The sequence below is a fragment of the Pinus tabuliformis genome, chromosome 1_2, assembly GCF_031772625.1.
Source record: "Pinus tabuliformis cultivar Carrire ecotype Pingquan chromosome 1_2, CPIR1, whole genome shotgun sequence".
Taxonomy (NCBI): domain Eukaryota; kingdom Viridiplantae; phylum Streptophyta; class Pinopsida; order Pinales; family Pinaceae; genus Pinus; species Pinus tabuliformis.
This window is the reverse complement of record NC_142298.1, coordinates 317,763,085-317,786,436: the sequence shown is the minus strand read 5'-3', so window position 1 is coordinate 317,786,436 and position 23,352 is coordinate 317,763,085. Positions and strand designations below refer to the sequence as shown.

Below are 23,352 nucleotides of genomic sequence, written 5' to 3'. Positions count from 1 at the left end.
TCGAATTGGTTCTGAGTTCTTTACACAGGTATTTATAAGAAAATTATACAACTTTTTGTGGAGAAAAATAAGCTACAGCCAAAAACACGTAGCAGACAGGCACACAGAATTTTCTTCCTCGGCTGCTGGAGACATAAATCTAAGATGATGGCTATTGGATTCGGTTGCACAGATGGTTGTTGGAGTCCGTGGGTTCAGGAAGTTGTTTCAGATCCCATCACTGTGAAACATGTACAAAACAGAGTCTTGTTGCCTTTGGTCTCTCTACGTTTGACTTCTTCATTGACCGGAGTCTTGTACCATCTTCCTTGTCGACCTGGGCTAGGTGAATAGGACACGATCCATGTCATGATGATTTCCAAGCTGCCCATGTAATTAGTTTCTCCTTCTAACACCTGGAACATGTTAAAGCATGGAAGTACTGCGGAACAGCTGATTAGTTGCAGAATAGGCTGCGTTCCGTAGCTAAAAGAAAAAAACTTAGTCAAACAGCAAAACATAAAAGCATAACATGTAAATCACTAAAATGTTCTCCTTAAGGCAATGTATACTGGTTATTGATGATAGGGATGCATTTTCTTCATGGAAAAACAAAGAAAAGTGATAAGAAGAGTTGCTAAGAAAAGGGTAGTTTTGAGGCTCAACATTAGCTTCCCTGTAAACATGTTGTATAATAATCTTCTGAAAAGAGTTAATAAGAAGCTTGATATGATCCATCCAGTTGCGGAGGTCTGGTGGAGTGATGGATGAGTATCCCAAAATTCCATCTATGAGAGTTTTTGAGTCAATGCATACATGGATGACCTCCAAAGATTTCTCCCTGGCAAACCAAAGAAGCCCCCACAAAGCCAAAGTTTTTTCTCTGGTATTTGAGCCCATCCCACCATTCCAATGTAGTTTATAATGTTCTCTCTCCTTTATTCTAAGCCAAGCTCCACATCCACATTTAATGCCCTGTGTTGCACCATCAAAGTAACCTGGCAGCAAACAAAATTGTGGAGGCATATACCAGGTGTTAGTTTTTGTAGCAATGAATGTGTTCGGGCCACAAAATTTGGTGGAGAGGCTAGAATACATGAGATCTCCAAAACCCAAAAATCGTTTCTGGAAATTCCACATAGAAGTGACTTAATTAGTTATTAATTAGTTTTTAAATATTTCCTAAGTCTAAACCTAGGGAATATGACTAGTTAATCAAAATTAATTAAGTAAAGGTGAGAATCATTTAGAAACTCACACAGATCGACTTCAAGATGATCTTAGCCATTTATTAATATTTAATATTGGTTGTTGGAGTCTCAACAGAGGATTATAAGAAGAAGTTGATGAGCACTTGGAGAAGACACTTTCGTAGTTTGATTTTCTTTCCAGATTGATTTTCAAAGGGCAACAACAATTTTCAGAGAGCCAGAGATTGAAGCAGGGCCAATGAGGGGCAAAGCAGTGATCTGGAGGAAGCTTTCTAGATCCAGAGAGGCAACAACAAGGGGCCGAGTTATTCCCAGTGAAGCAGCGTAGAGCACTGTGTAGTTGCTTTTGAAGCAATTCAATTTTGTTGGAGAGAAATTTGTTTGCAGTTCCAGAGGTTGAGGAGAGGGTCCAGAGTGTCAGAGAAGTGATTTCCTCAACAGAGATAAGCATAATGACTTCATCATAGGTATTTCAAAAGCTAGGCGTCATAGATTTTGCGCAGAGAAGTGCAGAGACTGACGTAGAGGGTTCAGGAGGATGAGTTTCTGAAGAGAAGTGGTGTTAGGATTGCTTGTGGAGGAAGGGTAATTCCCTTAGATAATTTTTCCCATATTTTCTTGTTTTTTGGATTGCTAGTTGTGCATCCATAGATTGTACTCATATTTCACTACTGCATAATAAAATAAAACCCTCTTCTGCTCCACCAATTTTCCCAAGTTGGGTTTTTCTGGGGACTTTTGTCCAAAAATAACAGTGTCATTTTTGTATGTTTGTGCTAGATTTTTCCAGTGTCCAGTGCTATTTTTCTTTCACAGTATTTATTTGTGAAAATCACAGTGTGAATTATTTGGTATTTGTCTTAGAAAATTGCAAATAAATTATTAAATAAATTAACAATTAGGTAAATAATTTCCAGTTGTTGTGATAGATGAAATTTTCACATGGTAGCAGAGCGTGAGTGATCAATGTGGAAGCTCAGAAGCGAAGGTGATAATTTCATTATTCAGTGGGAGTAATGGGCTGAAATTATCAGAGAAAGCGTAGTACCCAACCATGTTGGTCGAATTGTTGGGAAAGGGTTAGATTTTCGGTTGCAGGATTGCATAAAATTCGAGTTTCTCAAAATAGTGATTCCAGTAGTCAGAGGGAGCAACAACAACTCAGATTTTCATTGAGAATATTTATTGTTGGGTGCAGTGGGTTTTGCAGTAGCAGAATCAATGTCAAGTGGAAGAGAAAAGCACACACGAGGGAAAATTTCTCTCAGGGGGCATCAAGTTTCAGAAGTTCAATTTTTCCAGGCAGATTGGCAATAGTTGTGAGCAGATCTTCTCACTCCAAAAGGGAATGTGAGTATCATATCCAGCAGCTGAGCAGTGGGAAAGAGGGAGATTTTCAAGTTTATTTTCTCCAATTTTGAGTTTCATAGATTTTTCAGCTTTACAGGGATGACCGTACAAGATTTCCAGTAGAGGTTGTGTGAGTTATCCATAATGCAGATTTGGGCAGCAGTTTGACCTCCAATTGCGAGAAATAAGTGTTGGAGGAAATGCAAGTTTTATAGTGTGAGTTCCTATTTAAAGAAGGATCCCATCTAGGAACTAGGATTGAAAGGAGATAGCAGGTCACCAGATCCAGGAGGAGGAGGAGTATGAAACTCCAACGTGTTAAATGGGCAGGGTCCAACACAATCGCAACAAGGAGAACAGTCAAATCAGTTCTAGATTGTTGCAGCGAGACCATCACCTTTGTTATATGAGCCCAAAATATCATAGTAGCATGTTCAGTTTCAACAGACACAATCTATCATTAGACAGTTTCAAAGCTAGTTGCAGCCAGTACCCGAGAGACAGTTGCAGAACTAGTTGTAGTGACACAGGAAGTGAGAATTTCCCAGTTGCAGTATGCAGGTGCAATTCCAGCTAGGAGATTCCTAGTCCAAATCTACTCATTCCAGTTTCCAGTGCAGGAGGAAAATATGAGTTTCCATGAGGGAGCAAAGATATTTCCCATATGGAGATCGAGACTCAGAGGGAGCATCCCTATGGAAGCTAGTGCTTCAAAATCTGAGGAGATCAAACTTGTTATTGTAGTAGTTGTAGCACCAGTGCAGAAGCGTCAATAGAGTAGTAACAACAATAGTATGAGTAGATCAGAGTTGTAGAGGTATGGGAAGGATCCATTGAGGAATCCACCTCATGGATCATTACTTGGCTATGGGGCTCCACAATATTTTGTAGAAGGATGGATCAGTGGTAGTTGGTGTAGTCAATACTAGAGTGATAGTTGCAGACTAGTAGCAGATAGGTGTTGGGGAATGCAGTGTAGAGTTTCACACTACAGAGTCAGTAGCAGTGCAGATTCCTTGGTGGAAAGTGTAGTCACTAGTAGCAGTCAAGACTCGGGAGACATATGCATCACACTGAACATAGTTGATTCAGTATTTATATTATTTTCAGTTGCAGTAGTTGCAGTTTTAGTAGCAATAGATGAGATGGAGTTGCAGTGATGATGCATTGTTGGAAACAATTCAACAATGTCAATAGCAACACAGATGCAACATCAAATTTGCATAGTAGTTGGTGGGAAGTAGCATCCAAACATCAACAACGTGACAGAGGTGATATAGAGACAGGGTGTTATGGTAGGATGTGCAAAACTAGAGAAAGAACACAGTCCTTGCTAAGAGGGAGTTTTAGTTTCTATAGAATCGGATATGTTATAGCCAAAAAATTTGGTGGAGAGGCTAGAATACATGAGATATCCAATGTAACACCCTCCTCCCACGTCTACCCGAGAAACAAGCCAACCGGGGTAAACATGTGATGAGAAGATACTATGATTGGATTCAACCTCCTAGGTGACCTTAAGGAAATGAAATCGATGAAAAAACATCATACAAACCTTCCACATCAGCTACAGGACCCCCGAGAACCATCCCAGCAGTTCTGGTAACCAACCCTCGGGTCCCACTGAGGTTATAGACCTCTTGACCTTTGGACGTGTTAGGGTCCTATAGTGATAGGATTCATAATTTTGAATTGGCTAAGTTTGAGCCTTGTAATATTGTACATACCTTTGCTTTCTACAAATGTTTTCCATATTAAAATTTAAAAAATGTAAAGAGGATATGTTCTAAAAGAAAAATCAAAGGACAAAAGGAATAAGAAAAGATCAAAAAATGAAAAAATATGAACCCCAAAAACAAAAATAGATCATGAAAGTGTGCAAGTCTAAATGCCACTACTATTTTACTACTTTATTATTTTAAATAATGGTTGTGTGCAGCTTGTCATACATGCCACAAACCATGGTAGTCAAAATGTTTAATCTTGGCTATTTCATGCTTTCAATTTTATGTTTATAGTTAGAGAATAAAATCTGACCAAACAATTTAATCTTGGAAGATCATTAGATAGGTAGAGAAAATAAAAGGAGCTCATCAGTTTAATCTAAGCCCTTGGATGATATAAGGTTAAAATTAGATAGTTTACTTTTCAAAAGAAAAATGAATGATAAGGGTTTGCTAGTCTAAATGCACCCAAATAAAATGAAGAAAAAATGGTAGGGTAAGTAATGGGTAAGTAGAAGAAAGGTTGTTGAAGTATAAAGTTGATTGGATAAAAGCACATTTATCATGCTTGACTATATGTTTCAATGTGCATGAGCATTTAAGAAGGAAAAAAGACAATGGTTTACAAGTTTATTTAATTAACTCCCCTTCATTCTTTTTACCCCTTTACTTACTAATTTCCCATTCACAAGTAAGTTCTAGTACTTAAATCCTTCAAGTCATAAAGGCTCAGAGCATTTCTCTGACTTTTGGTGGGACCAGACCCTCGGCTTAATGACTTATGGACATCAAGTATTAGAATCCCCTTCATAAAATTCATTTCCCTTCATTACCCTAATAAAACCTCTTTTCCTAAGGATAAACTTCATTTGCCTAGGAAAAGTAAAAACCCCCATGTTAAATTATATTTCACTCAAAAAACCCACAAAAGTGTTTTATCCTGAGTATGAAATGTATGTGAATAAAATGCACAAATTTTACATTTATGCTAAGGGTATGCTCACTCCGCTCATTTCATATTAATTTTTAACTTTATTATATAAATCCCCATATACCTTTTCCCGTATATTAAATAAATCCCCTATATAAATATCCCAACCCTTAGTTTTAATATAAACTATATAAATTACCCCATATCTCGACAAAACCGATAAATCCCGTCATTAAGCCCCGCCCGATCGTTTTAACCCATGATTAAGTCTTAATTAATCCCAAACCGCCAAATATTAAAGCCTTGGGCCCCCCCGAAGCCCATGCTCTTATCACCCGCGCACCTCCCTCACCCGACTGTCGTTCGATCATCATCGCACTCATCTGACGGTCCACAGCCATATCGGCCGCACCTGACGGCCGACCTTTACCCACCCAATAAGGTGGTTTTCCTCGGCCCCCAAACTACTACGTGTCAAGTGATGGAGTAGATCAGGTGACCCCTCCTAAATACCACTCCCTCCACAAAAGTGGTGCGATGGCTTGGGAAACTGCCTCCCCGCCAAACCCGAAAAACCGCCTACTGTTCATATGTGAAATTACCCGCCAAAAAATAACCGTTGCTCAATAAAAATCCTGCGAAGCCCTTTTTGCCTTTTTTCACTCATTTTCTTTGTGAACCTCTGCAAACCAGTGTGACACCTGTGAATGCTGAATTTACCAATTAACCTCAAATTCCACTCCTGAAGAAGCTGCAGAGACCTCAATCAACCTCTCAGTCCATACCAGAGCCATTCAAACATCTGCAGTTGCCGTGAACCTCAAATTTGAAGCTAATTCACCCAATTCCAGGTATTTAAAGATAAATTACTAGTCACCCTTTCCAATTTGAAAGCGTTCAGTCTATAAAGTGTTTTAATTAAGTAAAATTAATTGAAAATACTTTAAATTTAAAAGTCTGTGCCCAAACCCTTCTGAAAGCTTCTAGTTTCCATTAAAAACCTCTGAATAAACCTGAAAGCCAAATTCAAATCCATAAGAACTGAATTATAGTTGCCCCTGTCGCCATGGATGTCAGGCCTATTACAACTCCCCATTTGGACCTAGACCACCTCCCGTTGGCAGACAAGGAATTTCAAATCAGAGATACAAGTGCATATGAGGTCCTGCGCAAAATTCATTGTTTGAGTAAAGACAGGTATCTGAACCATTCTGATGACATTGGCCTTTGGGCTCCAATTTTCCCAAATACCAGTTTCCCCAAGTCCATGTTTTTCCTGAAATTGTCCATATGTGCCATGCCTATTACATTCCTAGCCAGAGAACTATAATGTCCCTTGACCAAAAGGTTTTGTTCACAATCACAGCTGAATCAATTAATGAGATGTTGCAAGTCCAACTAGGTCCTGACCTGACCCCACTCTCCATTGGGGATTTGTTAGACCTATACACCAAGTTGACCCCCTCTAGACTAGCCCAAATATTTTAAACTTTCATTGTTGAAGACAAGCACATTCATAAAGATGCCCCTCCATATGTTTCTGCCATTTTCTCTGAAAGGGGCAAGCATATTGTGACTATGATATCATGTATTTTGAGCTGCACCACTGATGAATTTGTTGATGAGTTTATCTTGGCCTTCATGTCCATTTCCACCCTAGGAAAGCTTATTGCTACTCTATACAATTATCCCAGTTCATAGCTGAAAGGATGCATGAATAGTTTACTAGAATGCATAATGAGAGAGTATTCAAATACTCATTTGTACTATATGTTTTTGTATTATCAGTCAGATAGATTTCCCTTCACCCTTCAGAAGATTGATACTGGAGGCCAGCCCAGGTCTGTCATATTTTGGACACCATTATTCCACAAGTATTCATCACCATACACTTATACAGACTTCATTGATTCTTTTGTCCATCCAGTCATGACTATGCTTTCAGGAAGTCCTCCACCCAGAATAAGCCAAGATATCAAAAGATTCCTCCAGTTGTCCAAGCAAAGTAAAGTGGGAGATTGGTACCTTTACCAAAACCACATTGAGATAAGAATCTATGGGTGCCAGCTTGCCCCATACAAACTCCCCAAATACCTCCCCATGAGGTTATTTTCTCTAGAGTATTATAGGCAGATAATGAACTCTGACGAAGTCAACTTTGTCTCAGCCAAGAAAAGAACCCAGTTCAAAGTCAAAAATTAGTTAGGCCCTTTCATTTCCAATTCTAAAGAAGCAGGGCAGGAAGCAAATCTAATTCTGCAACAAATGAAGTTCCAAAACAGTTTCATGTGGAGATATGACCCTTAAGGGTTTATGACCAAACTTAGACAAAAGGTCAAATTGGGGCCTTACATTCATCACCCCATACCAGAGATAGAAAGATATTCCAACCAATATGAGTGGTTGGAGAAACACTCTCATAGACAGGGATAGTACAAAGGTAGATGTTGAAAATACATTGATTGATCTAGAGAGACAGCTTGATGAAAACTCATTCCTGCAGGTACCACAACAAGAAGCCACCATGAGTACCCCTACAGTTTTGAAAACTCCTCAGAATGAGGAAAATAATCCCAAGAGGAACAAAGAGGGAGCCTCCACTCCAGGCATGGACACATCCAATGTACAGTATGAAGACATCCAGAACAAAAGGCGAAGGCTCAATCTGATTTCAGAACAGGAACACATAGAAGGCTCAGCAGAAGTAACCAATACTGAATTTGACATGAGCAGGGGCACAACTCCATCTGGAGAAACACAGGAGCCATCTACCTCACACACTCAAATATTAGAAAGGCAGCTCAGTGTAGAAGTCTCCTCATTCAGTAGGCCTGCTGATAAAGATAAGGATATTAAGGACAGGTTTAAAGAAATCAAAATGAGAAATGAGAAACTGAAGGCACAGTCTTAGGCACAGTATCTCAAGATTACACCTACCAATAAAACTAGATTGATGTAAGCTTTTGACATCAAGGAAGGAAAGATGCAAATGTCTTTCATAAAGCCAACTTTGCAACCACCAAGGACGTCATCAAAGTACAAAAAGATTTATTTTGAGGTATTGGCAAGGGATATTAATCCCATTGAACAAATTGAATTTCACAAACAGACTGGAGAAATGATTTACTCCATCCTTACAGGTAAAGCCATAGCTTCCCATCAATTACAGAATTCATTGATTAATATCTCAGCTCAGTATTAGTTGGAGAAGGCCTCCTCACAGGCCAAAGACACCAGAATCAATTCTTTGGAAGACTCAGTGATTGAATTGGAACACGATCCCAAAGACATCAAATCCACTGAGAAACTAATTAAGAAAAAGAATGATGACATTGTAGCACTCAAAAATCAATTGAAGATACCTTAGCTGCAGCATCCCCAGACACAGGAAGTCTTGGAAAACAAAACCAGGCATGAAGAATTGATGAACTTAGTCCTAAAATTAAATGATCAGTTAAGGGAGACAGAGAAGGAATTGGATAGTTTAATCCAATTGAAGCAGACTGATATTGCCACAAGCTCAGTGAATGTCATCCCAATAGTCTCAACAGTTGTTCCTTCCACATTGGCAGCCTCATTGGCTCCCACTGCCCCTATGGCAACAACACAACCAGTTTCCATAGAGTCTACATTAGAAGCAGGTACATCAGGTGAAGAAGTAGCAAAGTTAGTTCAAGCTATGGAAGAGATGTTCATACATCAACAGAGATGAATAAGCTGAAAGAGAAGATGACAAGCTTGCCAAAATCATGCACAAAGAAGAAGTGCATAAAGCTGCCATAATGAGTGAAAGATTAAAGGCCATGGAGAAATACCTAACACTGAAAGAACCGCTTGGCCAGGCCAAGGAACTATTATGGGCCAATATCATTGAATCTGTCAATGATATTTGGCCATCTATTCAGGTAATTTTTGAGTAGATAGATTTAATAAAGATGGCTACAGAGGCCATCCAAAAGGTAAAAGAAGAATTAGGAGAGATGCCCGAAGATGCCACTGGAATCATCCAATTCCTTAACAGTAAAAATAAGTACGAGCTTTAGGAATTGGATATAGAGGACAAAACAAAGACAATTTTGGAGGTGAGAAAAGTCCTTTCCAAGAGTAACGCTAAACCTAGAGGAAAAATGTCAGAATATGCAGGTAGTCATTGATAGGTTAATGGCTAAGTTTCAAATTTTGAGAGAGAAAGAGTTACCCAGTTCCTTAGTAATAAATGACAAGCTCATGTCGCAACATGATTACAACAACAAAATCAGAGAACTAGCAAAAGAACATGCCAGTACATCATCAATCAAGGCATTGCCAACAGGCAAAGTACTTGATCAAACATTTGAAAACTTGTTTCACCTCCAGCATGAGGTAAAACACTTGTTTATCAATAAGCCTACTTTTTCCAAGTACACCGAGGTAGATGAAATATATAGGAGGATGCTTAAGATCCAATTACCTGATGCTGAAACATGGGAGAAATTGACTAATTTACTGTGAGAAATATGCAGTAAAAAAGTTAATGTATAGTAAAAGTGAAACAACTAGGTAAAAAAATGAATACAAAACATCAGAGTCAAAGTGTGTCAGTGTCAAAGTGTACCAGATAAAATCCAAAAGTAAATGAAGATTCCAACATAAAAGATCAAACATAAAAGTAGCATAAAAGGCTAAAATCAAACCATAAAGGCCAACAATACTAAAATAAAAGGGACAACATGAAATAGTTCAATAGCTATCTCTATCTTCTTGCAAGAAGATATTTTTATTTCCTAGATTAAACCTCAAAGTTAGTTTGAGATATTTTGTAATAATTGTTTGTATAAATACTTCATAATTCGAAGTATGTAGTGTGGACTCTATTAGACATTTCTATAGACTTTTTGATCAAGAAGAACTAGAAGGTTATTGTATCAATTGATGAGCTAGCAAGCTGGATTGATTAATAAAGATCAGACTGTTATGAGGATTCATGTGTTGAGCGAATATCAGATAATTATTTTCATGTGTCTTTTTCAATTTCTCAAAGTTATTCATAATCTTGTATGTGTTTCAATCTAAATGCTATAACTAGAATAATATTTCAAAACTTGTTTAAATCACACTTTGTTTTAACAGTTAAGCATTTGAATGTTTTCTTCTGATATTTAAATTAAAGAATTCTTAATTTCTCTTTAGTTTAAATTGATTTCATAAATAATCCAGATTAAAGGATTCTTAACTACCCTTTGATTTCGATTACCCCTGCCTTCCTCATTCATTATCCGGGTTTGAGAACCCTTAACTGCTCTCTCACCCCGAGTGAAACCCTTTCACCCCTCTGTCTCAAACATTCTGAAATACACTCTGCTATCTTGCCCTTGGAACATCCCCTTTAGTGAGTTTATCCAACCTTGCTTCCTTATCAGTTGACTCCATAGCCCAATGGTCTGAAAGACATCAATTTATCCATCTGTTTAAGAGATCCCACCACCCAATTTCAAACAAAATCAAAACCCCTTGAACAATCATAGCTAGCCTAAAACCTCTTAATTAAAAGAAAGTTAAAACTTAAAGAGAGAGCCCTCTCTGAGCATCAAGAAGGCTAGGTCCTGATCTCCAAAAGTGGATAGTGGTTACCTTTGGTTTTTCCTTTTTCTTACTTCAAAGGAATTACTAGAGTGATAACAGGATGCTCTCGTGATATGGTTCTAACAATGTCCAGGAGGCTCTGGATGCTTTCATGACAAAGCATGCCAACGTTCAGGGACTATTTTTCTCAGTGTTGTGCCAGTTTCCCCATGATTTGAGCCACTTTATCAGGCCAGAGCCTAGGTGACTACCCAGAAATGAATGACACCTTCAGAATAGAAAGATAACAATGAAACGATGATGCAAATGAAAATACTTGAACAAGCCCTTGACTCGACCCTTACTAGCCATGACGGGAATTTCGTTAAACATATCACAATATGTAATCTATAGGTGTAAACAACAGTTCTAAGCATAAGGGTCTCATACTCATCTAAGAATCGCTAAGAGACATTGATGCCTCAACACTTTAGCTGTAGTTTCATCCATTAGGTAATAAATACATTTTTCATTCAACTACAAGTAAAAACATGATGAGAGCCATACATAGCTACTATCATAAAACATATACATAACCAGCATAATAGCAATAGAAATACCAAGGAAATCATAACCATATGATCCACATATAAACTAGTATAATACTCAGAAATACAAGGAGAAATAATCTCATATTGATGGGACTACCACTTTCCACCCGACTGTAGAATGGTTGAGCCAAATCTCTCTCCAGATATTCAACCCTGTGTGATCTGATTGGGAAAATTAGTTTTGTTGTGCTAAAATTCATTTTCAGAATATGTTGAATGTGCTTGAGGATTTATGAAATTATTTCCAAGTTTAAACATGGTTTTTTGAGTGATTTTATGTAATTTTTATGTTCAAATTAACATAAACAATGACCGAACAACAACATATAATAGACATAAACATCACCATAAACAGTATCACAGCTGCACGTGATGATAGAATTCACCCCTCCTGGGATATGTATCCTTGGTCCAACTTCCAATGGCTTGGAACTCTCTATTATGCTAAAAAATGTGAATACATCAATTTACAATGCTCAGAAAGCTCTGAAACATGTTCCAATGGATCCAAAATGCCCAAAAATGCCTGTGTAGCCTCTTTCTGCTCTAGATTTGGTCAAAAAATCACCCAATTATGATTTTCCTAATTTTGGTTGTTATTCGCTCTATAAACTCCCCAAAATCTGGCACCTAACCCACAATTTCTCCCCAGAATGTCCTAAAGGAGCGTCATTTTGCCCAAATTCTGCGCGAATTGTGGGTGCCTTAATTCGGCTTCTAAGGCCATAATTCCAAAAAGTTTGGGCACGTGGGGGGCCACGTGCCCGGGGCTAAGGCCAACAACCTGCCCCTGCCGGCCGGGCCCCCCAACTCCTCTTTGACAGTGGTCGTGTGCTAGTGGTGCGACCAAGGGCTGGCTCCCATGTGTTGGCCCTACCCCCGAATGGCGCATTAATGAAATTCAAGTATGGGCGAAGTTTTATATATATTAAGTAACAATGGTTTGGTGTATTGGTAAAAAAATTTGTTCAGTTGTTTTTGGTCACAGGTTCGACCCCCTTTGCTTCTGCCTAGACTTGACCCATAATTTTGGTGGCCCCCGGGCTGCCACGTGGCGACCTCCGACTGGGCCACGTGTCAGCCTGTGGTTGGCCACCAACCAACCAATAATAATATGCCAAATTGCACCAATGAAAATGCGCCACTTGGCACAACACGATTCATTGAGCCTGTTGACCAGTCAACCTACCACATACACCTGCCCAATCAACACCATGTCAGAAGTATGGATTGTTGACTGGGCTATCAATTTTTTTCAAAAAATTGCATGTTTGGGAAAGTGAACAGAACATGATCCTGGGAGCATATGGTGTTTTTTTCGCATGAAACGAGTTGCATCGGATTCAGGATGACGAGCACTACATGGTCATCTAGGTTCCACACTAATCTGACAACTTTTAATTTTGAGATTTTTTTTTGAGCACCTGATCATTCCTCCCCACTAGAAGCCTTTTGGACCCCAAAAGATCACTTTCAGTTGTCCAACAGGTGAGGGTACAATTCCCTCACCTTTCCAATCTCGATCCATTTGGCCTTTGAAGGATTTTTTCCCTTGAGCCCCACTCGAAGGTAATCCACATTCCCTCATTTTGAAGACCTTGTTCTTCTATCAAGAATGGTGTCTTGTTGTAGTTCATCAAGGTATTCAGGAGAAAAATCCTTTATGGAAGGAATTTGGAAATTTTCTCCTTGATCTTCAATCAAAGGAGGCTCATACAACCTTAAGTTCTCAACATTAACAACAACATAAATTTTCATATATGAAGGCAAATCCAACCTGAAGGCATTGTTACCAATCTTTTCCAAAATTCTGAATGGACCATATCTAATTGGTTTCAGTTTTTTACCTTCTCCTTGGAGCCTCTCTTTGCTAATGTGAAGCCAAACTTCATCACCAACTTGGAACTTGTGATCTACATGATGCTTGTCATGTCATACTTTGTACTTGCCTTGGCTCTTTTCCAACTGTTCTTGAACTCTTTGGTGTACCAATTAGATTTGTTCAATGAACCTTCTTGCCTATGTCACTATGACCATCAATAGCAACATATTTTCCAAAAATCAAATCCAAAGGAGACTTAGGCAAGTATCTCAAACATGCTTCAAATGTCGATGTTTGAGTTGAAGAGTGCTTGGCCCAATTGTAAGCATGCTGAATGTAGTGCAAATGTTCATCCCATAACTTAGGATGCTTGTTGCAATACCCACGAAGAAGATGTATCACTGTCTTGTTCACCACCTCTGTTTGACCATCTGTTTGTGGATGAAATGTTGTACTCTTTTTCAATTTGGTGTCCATGAATCCCCACAAGCTTGACAAAAAATTCCCAACAAAGCTAGAATCTCGATCACTAACAATGGATGTGGATAATCCAAAATGCATCCATACATTCTGAAAGAATAATTTAGTAGTTTGTTCAGCTGTAGTTTTCTTTTTACATTTCATAAAAATACACATTTTGTTGAACCTATCCACAACTACATACAAATAATCATGACCTCCTTTTGACAATGGAAGACCTCCTACAAAATCCATAGAAACACTCTCCCGCGGTCATGAAGGAACCGGGAGTGGTGTGCACAATCCTAACTTCCTATTGCTAGGATTACTCACGGCACATAATGAACATCCTTTAATAAAACATGACACACTTTCAAGCATACGAGGCCATTAACAATACCTCTGTAGATGTGCCACTGTCTTACTTACACTGAAATGACTTGCGATAAGAGAAGTATGTGCCTCTCTTATGATGTTGACTCTTTCTCCCTATGGAATACAAAGCTTGCAAAGATGGTACCAAAAGTTATTATTCAAATGATAATCTAATTCCTCTACTTGGTTACCTTGACTCAAGCTTGCATAAACATCCTGAAAGTCATTGTCTAATGCATATTGTTCAATATAACTTTCATGGAAAACATAATTATGCTTGAGTAAAGTAGTTGCACTAATAATAGGCCTAGAAATAATATTAGAAAATTTATTGTAGATACCTTTCTTATACCTTATTACCAAGTGGAATTGTTGAAGAAAACCCATCCATCGAAAGTGCCTTGATTGCTACAACTTAGATTGAGATTGCAAGTATTGCAATGGATGATGATCAGTGTGAATGATTGTTTCCTTACCCATCAAGTAGTGTTTCCACTTTTTCACACTTTGCACCAATGCATACAATTCCTTGTCATATGTAGGATAATTAATCACTGCACCATTGAAAGTTTTTGAATGAAAACAGATAGGCTTACCATGTTGCATGAGGACTACACCCATGGCGTAGTCACTAGCATCAGTCTGGATCTCAAATGACTGTCTCAAGTCTGGAAGTGCAAGTACTGGAGCTAAACTGATATTTTCCTTTAATGTATCAAAGGCCTTTTGTTGTTTGTCTCGCCACTGAAAAACATTTTTCACACTTGTCAATGCATGCAAAGGAGTTGCTATAGAAGAAAAGTTAGCAATAAATTTCCTCCAATATTGGGATGCTCCAAAAATACTTCTTACCTCGGTATCTATCTTGGGCCTTGGCCAATTCAAAATGACTTCAACCTTGGAGGGATCTATTTTTAACTCTCATCCTCCAACAATATGACCCAAGTAAACTAAAGAAGTTTTTCCAAACTCACACTTTTGACATCTTTAGATACAACTGTTCTTTCTTTAAGACATCAAGTACTTTTCTCACATGCATGACATGTTCATCACAAGATTTACTGAAAATTAAGATGTCATCTAAGTAGACTATAACAAACTCATCAACAAATGGCCTCAACACATCATTCATCACACACATGAAGATAGCAGGAGCATTACATAAACCAAAAGGCATGACTATCCATTCAAACAAACCTTGTTTAGTTTTGAATGTTGTCTTCCAAATGTCTCCTCCAACAATTCTAATTTGATGGTAACCACTCCTAAAGTCCAACTTAGTAAAATAATTTTCATTTTTCAATTGATCAAGTAAATCATCTATTCTAGGCAGTGGGTAACAGTTCTTTACCGTAATCTTGTTCAATGCACAGAATTCCACACACATGCGCCATGTTCCATCCTTCTTTGGCACCAAAACAATAGTTGAACCACATGGCGAAGAACTTGGCCTAATGATCCCTTTATCCAACAACTCTTGATTTATTTTTTTTAATTTCTGCACTTTCCATCACTGACATCCTGTACATGCCAATGTTAGGAAGAGGACTATCTTGCTGCAACTGTATCTCATGTTGGATTCCTCTCTTGGGAGGCAATCCTTTTGGTTCCTGAAACATCTCATCATATTGGTTAACAACATCAACCAATTCAGATTTCAATCTTGAATCACAACCTTGAAAAGCTTCATTATCAACATCATTCTTGGGTTTGATCATTAGAAGCACAAAATTCTTGCTTGAATTCACTAGTCTTTTCATCTGCCCCACATTAACAGGTGAAAGATTTAGTTTCTTACTATGAGCTCTCACAATATATTCTACTCCATATTTGAACAAATGGTATTTGTTTTCATGTCTATGGGAGATAGATTTTCTTTCATAGAGATACGAGCTGCCCAAAACTATAACACATATGTCTAATGGCACAACATCAAGCTCCACTTCATTTATAAAATTTATAGTGATGGTGAATTTCAGTGTACACTTTCTAGTTACTTGCAATTGTGCATTGTCGCACACCCATCCTAGTGGATATGGTTTATGATGTGGAATGGTTTCCAAGTTTAAAATTTTGACAATGTTTTTAGAGATGAGATTTGCTTGAGAGCCACTATCAAAAAGAGTATCAATTTTTCTATGTTTTGAGATCACCCTTATGTGAAAAAGTTATATCCTCTTCTTTTCATTTGGAGTTTCATTGTGTAAATTTGAAGTACTAGTGCTAGCAATGGATTCTTTTCCCTTCATACCCATGGCTGTAATTTTAGTTTCATCACCCGAATTGGATCCCAAATCCTGTTGAGTGGTTGCAGTTGTCTTTTTTTTTCCCTTGTTGTTGAATTTCTTTGGTTTCATTTCGAGATGAAGCTTCCAACAATGAGCTTCATTGTGACCCTCTTTGGAATAATGCTTGCATGTTAATTTCTCTCCTTCCTTCTTAATGGGTGATTTTTTTTTTCCCTTCCCTTTGCAACCCTTTTCTTTTCCTTTACCCTTAAATGGCTTTTTACTACCCTCTTATGGAGGTTTTTTCCCTCTCGCCTCAAGATGAGTGGCTTGCACACACACCTCATCTAGATTATTGGGATTAAACATAAGGATAATATGCCTAAGGTAACTATGTAATCCCCCTATGTACTTCAGCAATGTGTCTTGTGATTGCAAATCTACACCTAACATTAGAGAACTTTTTCTGAATTCTTGGGTGTAATCTTACACATTTTGACCTTTAAGTTGTCTAAAGTTTTGTCAATTCATGATGGCTTTTTTGCATATAAGCTAGAGGGTAGAATTGTCTTTTAATTGCAGAAATGAAATCAGACCAATAAATTGAGATCTTGTCGTGTTTTTTTAATCTCTTCTTGTGTCTTTGATTCCCACCATACTAGTGTTGCACCCTCCAACCTCAAGGAAGCTAATTGAATCTTTATGTCATCCTCTTGAAGGTTTTGAATTCTGTAATAGACCTCCAACTGACGAACCCAATTGTCAAGCTTCTCTGCATTCACTTCACCATTATACATGGGAAGTTCAAATTTAACATCAAGTTTTAACAAGGGTGATTTACCAGTTCCTTTTGAGGTATGTTAATGAGTATGAGTAAGGGTTGTGTTAGTGGAAGAGGGTGAAGATGCTTGTGAAGAAGAATATGAAGAAGATGGTGGAGAGGGTGGAGGTTTACCTCCATTTCCATTACCTCCTCCTCCTGAAGAACCTTCTCCTTTGGGAGGTTTGGAGCTTTCACCTTGCAATTTGGTATTCCTCTCTTCATAGAGGACCTTCACCATCTCTATCATATCAAAGAAAGCCTTCCTGAAGACCTTCTCATCCTCTATCATGTTTGTAGGTTCTCCTTCATGAGACATGCTCACTAGAGTCTCAACTGCAACTTGAGGAAGAACTAGTGGTGGAGATTGTGGCAACCTTTCCCTCCTTCCCCTTGACCCAACTTCAGGGATTTCAACCAGCTTCCCTTCTCCTCTCTTGAGTTTCAACCTTGTAAGCATGACATTCACTTGCAAATAGTTAAATCCTTCTTGCACAAAGAAAACCAAGAGCTCTGATACCAAACTTGATCTGATTGGGAAAATTAGTTTTGTTGTGCTAAAATTCCTTTTCAGAATATATTAAATGTGCTTGAGAATTGATGAAATTATTTCCAAGTTTAAACATGTGTTTTTGAGTGCTTTTATGTAATTTTTATCTGCAAATTAACATAAAAAATGACTGAACAACATCATATAATAGGCATAAACATCACCATAAATAGTATCACAACAACACATGATGAAGGAGTTCACCCCTTTTGGGCTATGTCTCCTTGGTCCAGCTTCCAATGGCTTGACCCTCTCTATTATGCTAAAAAATGTGAATACATCAGTTTACAATGCTCAGAAAGCTCTGAAACCTGTTCCAATGGCTCCAGAATGCCCAAAAATGCCTGTGTAGCCTCTTTCTACTCCTGATTTGTTAAAAAACTCATCAAGTTATAATTTTCCCAAGTTTGGCTGCTATTCGATCTACAAACTCCCCAAAATCTGGCACCTAACCCACAATTTCTCCCTAGAATGTGCTAACGGAGCACCATTTTGCCCAAATTCTAGCACAAATTGTGGGCGTCTTAATTCGACCTTAAGTCCAAAATTTTTGGGCGTGTGGGGACCCACATGCCTGTGGCTAAACCCAACGACCCGCTGGTGGGCTCCAGTATTGTAGCAATAATGCTACAACTCTTGGAACTCCCTTCTTTAATTTTATCAACCCGGTAGTTCGTAACAAACTTGGAAGCGACGGTGCTGTATGCACAAGTACTAGCTCTTGTCGCAGCTGTCACTTGGTCAGCTGGCACAAGTCCGCTAGGGCTCAAGCCAACTTCTATATGCTCTCAGAAGAAGCTTTCTAAATGATGGACGAAGGCTATCTCAAAGGAAATTAACCTACTTTGCAATAATGAACTGAAAGCCAACAAAACAGGGAAACCCTAGTAAACCCTAATCTGACTAGTTTAACCTCTATGATGCAATAGTGAGAGTGCAAATGTCTAAAAATGATGCCATTACTTCTAAGAAGGTAAAATTCATGTGTCTAAGTCATCATTATCTAAAGAAAACATCTTTTTGTATTTTTGCTTAAGTTGTTGAAATTATCATGCATGTGCTTCTAACTAGTTTTCCACTGTGCAGGGATGGATCAAGGGATGAAATGCTTTGGGAACGGTTGGGATGGTACAGAGAGGGTCTAAAGGATACCTGACATTCTCTCTGAGAGTTTCACAAAGTCTGGATGACATGCAACCGTGTTCATGAACTTCTATAGGAAGTCTGCAGGGGTTTCTACAGGATGTTCTGCAATTCTTCTACAGGATGTTTCGAAATGGGATGTTTGAGGATGGATGGTTGATGGAAGATGCATGGATGGTTATGGAGGTAGGATGGGGGTCTGAAGTGACCCAGGAACTGATGGATGGAGTGGTGAGATGATGTGGAAGGCTGACTTGCATCAACGAAGGTTTAGGCAATGGAAAAGCAAGAAGGTAGGGTTACGTGGCAAAAGAGCAGATGGGAGATGAGGAAATAGACTTGGTGATGGAGGAACTGATATGGACGAGGCTCAAATGAATGAGGAGGTGATGAAGGTGATAGAGATGCCCTGCACAATGCTCATTCAAACGAATCAATGAATCCTTGCAAACAAACCAAGTCCTAGCTAACTTAATCCAACTGTCAATGAAATGAATAAACATCAGCTTCGTTTGGAAAGAGAACCATGTACATCACGTGAGTAAGAACATTCAAAAAGATATAAATGCATGACAAACTCCTACCAATCGATTCTAACCATAAAAAGCTACTTTAACCATCTAAAACAACCAAAATAACAAAGCAAGATCTAAAAGCAGATTTCATTTTAAGAACGCAGCAAACACATAAAGATAAACAAGGGAGGTACTGAGCGCTTGAGATGGGCCCAACCCCAAGAGCTACAGCCTCGCAAGAGAGATTTAGAGCTGGTGCAAAGATGGATTCATATTTATTAATCAAGAATGAAGAGTTACATCAAAACTGTCCACAAGGAGAACTTGAAAATGAGCTGACAACAAAACTAATCTATGGCCTAAAAATCGAACTACAAAATGACTACAACAAGACTATGAAATGACTAACTATTGGCTACAAAAATTACTAACCACTAGCTAACCAAAATGAGGCCCTAAGCCTTCTTATTTATACAATTTGAGGACCCAACAGTCCTCCTAAAATTTAGGGACTTGGCTGCCCAAGACTTGTAGTTAACAGCAGTCCTACTTGACTTGCTTGGCTGCCCTTGTGCTCATTGATTTGGTGGCCTTTGAACTCCGAGCTGATGGTGGAGAATTCGAGGTAAGGGCCCATAAATGAGGGGGACACCTTCCTACAAATCCTCTAGCTTGTTCTCCCACGAATTTGGCTGCCAAGTGCTCATTAAGACCTTCAATTTTGTCTCCAAATTGACCAAAAAGGCTACACAAAGCACCCATTAGACTTGTTGGCATAATGACTAACCAAATTCACTCTATTAACATAAAAATAATCGAAAACATGCAATAAACTAATGAGAATGGTGGATTAAGTCAAATTAGGAGGTTGAATGAGCCCAAATAATTATCCATTTTTGGGGCTCATCATCACCCCCCTACTGAAAGTGTTGCTCATCCTCTGAGCAACCAATCTCTCTCCTTGTCTTTGATGGCCCTGGTGGCTTCTTTGGCTAACATCTCGGCTGATTTCTCCTTTGGCTTCCCTCTTTTCAAACTTCCTGTAGAAACAGTTCGCTGGCTTCCTGTAGAAACAGTCTGCTAGCTTCCTGTAGAAACAGTCTGCTAACTTCCTGTAGAACCAATTTTCTCTGATTTTGCCTGCGGTATTGTCTCAACTTGTTCTGTTTTAGTGGCTTGCTGAAGGCTTACATTCACAGGTACACTGATAGTTTCACCAGATGGATTGGACTCAGACACTGCATCATTCAAATCTGAAACTGCTTTTTCCTCTTCTCTGGAACTTTCACCATCAACTTTTTGTTCAGCTGATAATGTCAAAGATCCATCTACTTGCTCTGCAATGCTATTTGTTAATACATCCTTTGTCTCAGAAGCTTCAAAATTTTCAGTCTCTTTTAGATATGCAGAATCATTTGCCAAGACATCCTCCATTTCTGCTGCTGTAGAATCCAAAACCTTCTCTTCATCCCCTTGTATGTCACTGATTTCGCTTTTTAGTATTTGTTCAGTTCCTAATCTAACTGATTCATCTATTTTCTCTGCATTTCCATTTGTTAATCCATCCTTAGTTTCAGTAGTTCCAGAGCCTTTATCCTCTGTTTTTTCTGGTATTTCAGGCATCTCCTTCTCTGCAATTTCATAACCAGCTTTCTCATTGGATACAACTTCCTCCTCAGAGTCAATTGTGCCAACAGGTGCTTTTACCTGTTTATCATAATTTTGTTCTTCAGCCTCTACCAGAGGTTTTTCTGATTTACCAGATTTCTTCAGAGTCTCCTGTTCTTTTAAGAAAGCAGAAATAACAGGATTTTACGGAAAGCCAATTCAAAAGGATTGGAAGCAACTTCAATCTCACCTTGGTTAAGTTGCATATTCAGACCTGCAACATCTTCCTCTCGTTTCATAGTCAAATTCACCCTTCCCCTCTCAATACGCAAAACTCGGACAGTAAAATCTTGCCCAATTTGTAGATCCATATTTCCATCAAGATTTCCATAGCCCTCAGATACTTCAGATGAGCGAAGAAAACCCTCTTCATCATCAGGAAGTGATATAAATGCTCCAGATCTGATTATATTCTTAACTTTTCCTTCTAGAGTTTGTCCCTTTTGGAACTTGGATCTCTTCTGAGTCTCGTCTGTCTTCTTCTGGCCTCAGGAGAGAAATTAATTGAGAATGATCTCAATGATAATATCTTATGTGGTAGCACTAAATAAGGCCTAGATATTTCAGAAAACGAAGAGCTTCTTAAATGCTTCTTGGCCCTTGAAGTGACGGTTCTTACTGGTGGGTACTGGATAGTCCCAATGGGACAAAGTATTGCAGGAACCATGCCGGGTGAAGCTTTATGGTGACCTGAGATGTATCTTGGGACCTATGAAGCTTAATCTCCTGAGATTAACTTTCTTCAAGCTCCAAACTTGATGAAGAAAAACTCGGGCTTTTCTGCTCTGGACGACTTTGCCATACTTTCCTGTAGAAGACCCCACCCGTTTCCTGTAGAGTGTGATTCTGCCTTTGAGTGAGCCCGATGCACGAGTGAAATTTGAGAACAGGCCGCAAAGCTCCATGGAGGTTGATGGGTTAACCGATTGTGGGAGCAGAGGATGCATACTTCAGCTAAGAATGTCACAAATGCAAATTAATCAGCGGATGGTGAGAGTCAGCTGAGCAATTTTTTTAATTACGGCATGATTTGTGGTGAGGGAGTGAAGTGGCCAAGTGTACGTGGCCACATGCAGACGATAGTGCTGTGAAGCTGCATGTCCTCTTCCCGTTAATCAACTGCACTGGAGTTAAACTCTCTATCACTGTTTTTTCTTTTAATTTTTTTTAATTTTTACGTGAGTCCATTGTCCACGTGCACTGCGTGACTGCCGGCTGAGTTCTAAAGAAGACAATCAGTTGAGCCTTGCTAATCCGTGGCTTAATTCCACCATTCCATCAATTCATGCAGTTTCCAAATTAAATCTATGCAATAGAAGAATGAGATCAGTCACATACCTCGAAGTTGAATGGCTGCCGTGAAGCTTTTTGCTGCTGCATGCTCTGATTCTGCTGTTGCATGCTTGGATCCTTTGATTGCATGAGGCTTGGCTGATGATTTTGATTGCTTTTCCTTGTGCAGGTGTCCTCTGGTCGGATCTGAGCTGCATGCAATTGTTTTCACGTCCAGATCTGCACCTTCAAGCTGCTGCTGCTGCATGGTCACAAAATCAGAACTTGTTTTCGCCATTGCTCTCAAACGGTAACCCAGATTGAGCTGAAACTCGGTGAGCATGTTCCTATCATCATTATGCATCTCCCATAGAAAAATCGTGATCAATGGATGCACGAATTTCGAGAAAAATGGAAAATGGCTGACGATTTCAGAGCTTGATTTCTTGGAAACCGTGCATCGGAATCGGCTGAAACTGCTTGGGTAGGTTACTATCACTCACATGCATATCCCCATGAAACAGGTTTTGAAACAGATGCACGGTTATGGAGAAAATGCAAAAATGGCTGATGGTGATGGAGGCTGATTTCTTGGAAACCGTGCACCAGAATTGCATGAAACTGCTCAGGCATGTTTTCATCAACCTTGTACAATTCCCCATAAAACGGTTTGTCAAATGGATGCATGGTTTTCAAGTTATGGCATAAACAAATTATGCTCTATGTGTTTTTGCTTCAAGGCACTTTGCATTTTGGTTGCATGGTATGACAAAATGAATGTTGGCTGTGATGCAGGTATGGAGATGATGGAGGAGGAGTTGGAAGATTGCAGGAGGACTTCTGAACCTTTGAGGAAGCTACTATGCTTGCCAAACCACCTTTTGAAATGCATGCCTAGTTTCCCACAATTTCTACAGGAAGTTCCTGTAGAAGCACAATGAGAAGCACAAGGAGGTGGAAAAAATGATGGATAAAGGAAAGGGATGGACACACAAGTGCTTGTACGCCTAATCAACAGATTCCCACCATTAGATTCACTTTTGAAATTGGATTTGGCTCGTCCAAAGGTTCTACAGGATGTTTCCTGTAGAAATACAGAGCCTCCTGTAGAAGGCAAAAAAAATACTTTGACCTTGATTTGAGTGCTCCTCCT

General features: G+C 39.0%; 1 protein-coding gene across 1 annotated transcript; it reads right to left on the bottom strand.

Moving 5' to 3' along the window:
* Positions 1 to 20,363: 20,363 nt before the first annotated feature.
* On the bottom strand, positions 20,364 to 21,408 carry LOC149205642 (uncharacterized). The gene is made up of 2 exons (XM_089397462.1): positions 21,118 to 21,408; positions 20,364 to 20,995 (listed from the first exon to the last, which is right to left on the bottom strand). Exons 1-2 carry the CDS (start codon positions 21,236 to 21,238, stop codon positions 20,364 to 20,366), a joined length of 753 nt encoding a protein of 250 aa, XP_089253588.1. The 5' UTR covers positions 21,239 to 21,408.
* Between the last annotated feature and the right edge of the window lie 1,944 nt (positions 21,409 to 23,352).

Excerpts from the sequence above, each read along its gene's own strand:
- LOC149205642 (XM_089397462.1), bottom strand. The coding sequence starts at position 21,238 with ATGGATCTACAAATTGGGCAAGATTTTACTGTCCGAGTTTTGCGTATT. Across the intron at positions 20,996-21,117 it reads GAATATGCAACTTAACCAAG|AGGCTGAAGAACAAAATTAT; the intron begins GTGAGATTGAAG and ends AACCTCTGGTAG.